We start from the raw sequence: 6,407 nt of genomic DNA on the forward strand, positions 1-6,407 counted from the left end.
TACTGATCCTCAAGGGGAAATTCAAGAATTTATTTAGATGGGCGTGGCCAGGCTAAGCACAATGTGGTGCAATGCAGAATTTTTTCATGTCCATAATAATGCATTTCATGCAGTTTTAACACTAAAAGTAGTGCAGCTATTTTTGTATTGGCCAGCCATAGATACACACTTGTATTTATGGTTGGCCAATACAGCCTGAAGGCAGTTGCTAAAATCATATGTGGTTGAGATTAGAGATGATAACAGGCTTATCCAGGCCAACAACCATCTTGCTTAGAAAAGCATGCATGTTTTTTGGTGTATTTGAATGAAACTTCAAATTTGAATCTGAAATTTAAAATGTTGAAACATTATTCTATCTCCAACCTGCGCTGTGTTGTGACCTCGGATCAGGAGTCGAGCGTGCTGAAAACCAAGCGAAAAGCTCAGCCTGCTAGCTTTCATGCTGGCAGCACTGCTCTTGAGACACAGCTATGCTGACTGGCATCCGTTGCATGCCATGCATGACCAAATATAACACAAGAAAGGAAAGAATCGAGAAGTGTGTGGACTCCTTTTTAAAGTATTGCTTAGAAAAATACTGTCGTCACCTTGGCACCGAAGTGCTCAGATTTGCTGTTATGTCTATTTGGATCCACTCATTGCCCATTATTGCTACACAAACTCAAATCCCCTGTGGTACTTGTCTGCCTGTGAAAAGTCTGGCAGACATGTAGGCCTAGTGGTCAGTCTCACTGAGCATTTAGGTCCACAACTCCACATGTAGGCTTTTGCCCTATGGGCTTCTTGCTATGACTATTACAACGGACAGTTGGTTTATGCCTGCAGATGATATGCTGTTGCAACTCCATTCTAAACTGCCAGACCTGCTTCACTTGGGTGTTTATCACTGTGCTTTTATAGTTGCTTCCATCAGATTCAAGATATGCTTAGCAGTCAGCAGTGTAGCACTACTGTAGACCTTTGTGTAGGCCTTTATGCCACCCATAGGTTTATCCTTGGCCTGGCCTAGGAATTCCATAGGTTTATCCTTGGTCTGTCCTTAGCCACATGAAATCTGACTGATTTGCAATTATGAATTGCGGCCAAACTAAATTACTTATCAATCATGAATTTGTGTATTTTAAAATGTTGTGTATTTCATCTAAGAACAATAATAGAGACACGGATTACATCCGATGGATCCATTGCACCATAGCCTACACTAGCGGAACTTTAAATACTGCTTTTGTTTCCACACGAATGAGTGAAACAGGAGACGTGACGTCACCGCCCTTGAAAGCTGACTAGCCTCAGATCTAGCTGACCACCAGCCAACTAGTAAACACAGAAGATGGAAGAGAAAATGTCAACGTCAGTGATGGACCCCTTTAAAGATGTCCTTCTCCAGTACTTTATGCCAGAGAAATGTTATGACGAATTTTTCCTCGATTTCAATTTTTTGCATGGTAAGTAACTCCGAGGAAGGAAATATCGCTCTGACAGTGAGGGGGAATCCAGTCAATCCAGATCGAAACTAATTTATGCTAACGTTAACATTACTGAATGGAGTGATTAGCATGCGTAAAGGTTAAATCGAGAATTAGGTTTCTCTGTAAGATTGTTTATTGGAAATATGATAACATAACGTTAGCTGCCAAGGAATCTAATTCCATTTTTCTCTTTGCTAGGTAGCCGCGAGCATTTACTTTACATTGGTCTGACTACTGCCATGTCTTATTTGGCAATGCAAACGTTAAAAGTCTGATATAACTTTGTACGTTATGCTCTTAGGTACTCGTTATTGGTTTATTAAAACCAAGATTGCACAGGTCAGATTTCCAATGTGTTTTTGTTTTGCAAGATGAGGTAGAAAAGTTGCCGGGGCACATTCTGATTGGATAGTTTGATTTCTACACTGTACTTTGCTCATGAGCTTTTTCGAAATGATAACGTTGTGTTTGGTAGCGTGTTTCTCTTTGTCAAGGGCTCTAGAGATGCTACTTTCACATTGGAGTGCATATGTGTTTTTGAATTTTAACAGAAACTTAATTAGTTTTTACACTGTCCGCGTCATTCTCAGATTATTCTAATTCAACATCCAGTCCACCAATATTATGAATATAAGGAAGTTGACATGTATGTTACTGGATTGTTGGGCATTAGAAAAGAGTTGTCCTACTTTATACCTTTTGGCCTCATTATTGGCCTTAGTCTAAAGTACATAAGACAAGAGATTACAGTACGCCTGGATGATGTCATCACCTGGTTGATCCGCCTGCAATTTTAAATAACATGAACACATTATTTGAGAGTATGTTTTATAAAAAGACACAATAATATGAAATACTTTTGTTTTTGTTTTCTTGAGGTTTTATGGCGTCTTCCCCAATGAAAACACATTACTCATATTTGCAGTTGTTAAGCAAATACCCTCTGTTTTCTGTTCAAAACAGTTGAATGTCTGAAGATAGTTTTAAGCAAAGGTCTGGGGATCGGGATCATTCTGGGATCAGTTCTGGGTAAGGATCATAGAAATGACTTTCTCTCTCTCTCTCTCTCTCTCTCTCTCTCTCACACACACACACACACATGCATTACATTAAGATACAGCACATCAAGCCATATGTAAGGCCTAAGCTTTACCCTGATTTGTTCTTGGCTTTCCTCAGTAAAGCTTCCACAGATCCTAAAGCTGATGGGAGCAAAAAGTGCAGAGGGCCTTAGCTTCAACTCCATTCTTCTTGAGTTGTTGGCGATCACAGGAACTATGGCCTACAGCATTGCAAATAGCTTTCCCTTCAGGTGCAGTATTACTGTTGACTATACAGGTTATTATGTCTAGTTTAACAGTTTGAAGTATTAGCAAAAGGTTAAGCTAAGCTGTGATTGCAAGCGAAGGAAGCAAACATGGTGGATCAGAAATGTTGCTATCATGGCCCCAAACGGGAAGTAAGAGAAGTGCGGTGAATGTGAATATATCAGCAGAGCAGAAACTGAAATTGCTGACAATGATTCCAACACAAGTGCTAGTGGTAACTTTAGCAGTGCCAGTGAAGTTTCCAAGGTACCTGCCAGTAACAAACAATGCAATTTAATGCTGGTGATAATGGTGGTACTTGGGGAGCCAATGCTTTTCTGAGATGGTAGTACTCATTGTCAAAAGTTTGAGAACCACTGTTTTAGACAACTTGACTTGTGAATTGAGTCCAGCAAGTGAAATGCTAAATTATGTTCTGGATGAAGGAAACCTATTTCAGATATAAATATAGTAAAGTAAACCTTTGCACTTATTGTTGTTTAAACAAATGTCTAGTGGTAATGTGTTGTAGATTTGCTGTATTTTTATACAGTTCGGATTAGTAACACACTGTGTTTTGGTTCCACAATTGATTAGCCATAATTGGGAAATCTGAAGTGTCATTTCTCAGTCAGGCTGAGAACAAACAGAAAGATTGTAAGTGTGCAGTGAGGATAAAAAGATGAGGTGGAGACTGATCCTCTAGTCATTTTGTAAAGCAGACTATAGAGGGACGGCCGACCTTGTCTGCAGTTGCTCTCACTGCAAAGTGATGTCAGTTATTCAAAACAAATTTGTTTGTCTTTAAATCTTTTCTACACAGTGCCTGGGGTGAAGTGTTATTCCTAATGTTACAGACAGTTACCATTGGATTCCTCATTCAACACTATGGCGGAAAAACCATCAAAGGTAAGTCCTCGAAGACTGAAAAACATCTTATTTAAAACATGGTAGTTAGTTATTCATTTGAAGAGATATGTATATTTTTGGTCATTTGATAAATACACGATTCTCTCTTAGGGATAATCTTTCTTGTGGTCTACTTTGCCTTGGTGGCAATCCTGCTCTCGCCAATGACACCCTTGTCTGTGGTCACCACTATGCAGGCTTCGAACATGCCAGCTATCATTTTTGGCAGGGTGAGCTTGATGACTTAATACATACATTCTTTAAGTTGCCTTCAAGTTACAGTTGACCTTTTGTATTGCACATGAAGCTGTGCAATGAAGATGGTGATTTGTTGTATACGGTCAGTGAAGTAACATGAGCTCTGCTACTTTCTTTTAGCTAATCCAAGCTGTAACTAACTACCGCAATGGACACACAGGGCAACTATCTGCCATATCAGTCTTCCTGCTCTTTGCTGGATCCCTGGCGAGGATATTCACCTCTATACAGGTACCAGATGCACGTTCACCATCCAGTCAGGTCATCATTAAAATGCTTGCTTATAGACCTATTCTAATTTAAACCTACTACAAATACTCTGCAACTGTAGGGGGAGAAAGTAGCAAAAAAAAAAAAAAACGCATTGGATATCTTTAAATGAACACTTGTCATGTCCTGTATCAGTCAGACTTTTTACGCTTTATGATTTAAGATAACTCCGACCTCGGCTGCAGCAAAGCTTTAAAAGTCTCCCTCTCTCTGTGCAGGAAACTGGGGACTCTCTGATGGCCCTGACCTACGTCATCTCGTCCAGCTGTAACGGCATCATCGCCGCCCAGGTCCTCTACTACTGGAGCAGCGGCCCTGAGGCGCTGAAGAAGAAGAAGAAGAAGAAGGCCGAGTAAAGTCTGCTTGAGGGACAGTGCCTGAGAGATTTATATCTTCCTTTTCTTTTATGACTTTCCTATGATCTCACTGGTCAGTCTGATCAGCTCAGTCTCATTGATCAGTCTGTCCGGCTCTCCGAAAGGTGTGAATTCAGCGCTGTCATTATAGAGGTAAACAATTCTGTTTGGGGATCTTTTTGCATGCACTCTGAATTGAGAGTGTGGCTGACAACGAATACTGTACCACCGTCACACACTTGCACTCACACAGACAACACACTGTCTATTTTCTTCACTTGATCAACGACCAAATCAAGATACTCGGGCCCTCTCACACCGCATTCCATCTGTCTGTGATTCTCAGCTGTGAACATTCTCTGTTCTCTCAGAGATTAATTCAGGGAGGACAAGTGTGTTGGATGGTCATTTTCATTTGTCCTTCTTCCTGTCTCTCTCTACCTTATTCTCCAATTCGTGTCCATGTGTAAGCCACTTGAAGCAGCCGTGCTGTATGCATACTGTAAATGTTCAAATGTTGCCATGGTCCTCGGACCTGTCTGAATCCATGGTGTATGTACTTTGGAAAGTGCAAAATGGTTGACAACATAGCTGTCAATGTCTTATACTGAGATAAGAATGAGAGATTCAAATACACACGCTGTACTGTCAAGAATTGTACTGTATGAAACTTCCCCTCATTTTTTTTATACCCTGAGAAAGAAATTTGCACAATCTGAATATCTTTGTACTATACGTTTGTGGTACTGCACAATAAATTCAAGGGGGTCAGATGTGCAGGGGTTCCTGGGCTCTTCACTGTTGTCGCAGTCCTGTAATACATTTCCAGTGAGGTTTTGGCCAGTAAATCCCTGTGAGAATGAAGTAAAACTACCATGTGTCATTTTTGTGTCCAAACAAAAGAAAATTCAGATACAGGATGGTCTCATACACCATCAACATCAAGCAGTGAGACTATAGTAGTTGCCTCATTGGCATGTAAAAGGGAATGAAACTAGTGGTGTGATTCATTCCTTCATCACTAGATGGAGGCAGAGATATGGACCACCATGTGGTGGAACATCCTCTACAAGAGCTAGCAGAGTTTTCTTCATGAATATATTCAGCTGTCGGAGATCCTCTGGCACCCATGGATTGGACACATGCAATTGTAATTCTAAATCTCAAATGTTACTTACAGTGGCCTAACAAACATTTACTTTTCAACATATACAACCTAACCGGCCAACCCCATAGCACCACGGGGTAGTTCAGTGTCTGTAAAAGCACTAGTTGAAATCAAAAGAAGTGATGAACTGATACACACATAGATCAAAGCGATCAATAGAAACGAAGGGGCAAACGGATCACGAAGAGTAGAGCGGCTCATGAAATATCCAGAGATATGAGATGATTGGGGAGAGGTCGTCATGTTCATGCATTCTGCCTAACCACCTGTGGAGTTCTTCTTGGGAGGTCTGTCTATCAAATATAGGTTGGTTCAACACAGCAATCTGTTTTCCTGAAAGTGCAGATGTCCTTATCTCTTCAGTGTGTGGGCCAGGTTTCTTCTCTTCTTTTTACCAGAACGTGCGTTTCCCTCTACTATCTGTGCATCACTGGAACCTGCTGTTGCTCCACCTAAATGAGGGTGTGAGATGAAGGTGACTGACTGCTGATAACTTCAGTGTTTGATCACGAAATGTCCAGTGTGTTCTAAGTATTGGCCCCCTGGCCCCCCCAAAAAAGTCCTTTTTTATTTTATTTAGTTTGAAATCGAGGGGGGGGGGGGGTCATTTTTGATAGGGAAAAAAGACACCATGACTATAGTGTAGAAATATAATTACTTCTCCAAC

The 6,407-nt window shown here is 40.8% G+C and overlaps 1 protein-coding gene across 1 annotated transcript; it reads left to right on the top strand.

Moving 5' to 3' along the window:
* Positions 1 to 1,267: 1,267 nt before the first annotated feature.
* Positions 1,268 to 5,442, top strand: mpdu1b (mannose-P-dolichol utilization defect 1b). The gene is made up of 7 exons (XM_048236564.1): positions 1,268 to 1,448; positions 2,436 to 2,501; positions 2,652 to 2,784; positions 3,603 to 3,688; positions 3,800 to 3,918; positions 4,067 to 4,177; positions 4,435 to 5,442. Exons 1-7 carry the CDS (start codon positions 1,334 to 1,336, stop codon positions 4,570 to 4,572), a joined length of 768 nt encoding a protein of 255 aa, XP_048092521.1. The 5' UTR covers positions 1,268 to 1,333; the 3' UTR covers positions 4,573 to 5,442.
* The last annotated feature ends 965 nt before the right edge of the window (positions 5,443 to 6,407 follow it).

This window comes from Alosa alosa, chromosome 24 (genome assembly GCF_017589495.1).
Source record: "Alosa alosa isolate M-15738 ecotype Scorff River chromosome 24, AALO_Geno_1.1, whole genome shotgun sequence".
Classification (NCBI taxonomy): domain Eukaryota; kingdom Metazoa; phylum Chordata; class Actinopteri; order Clupeiformes; family Clupeidae; genus Alosa; species Alosa alosa.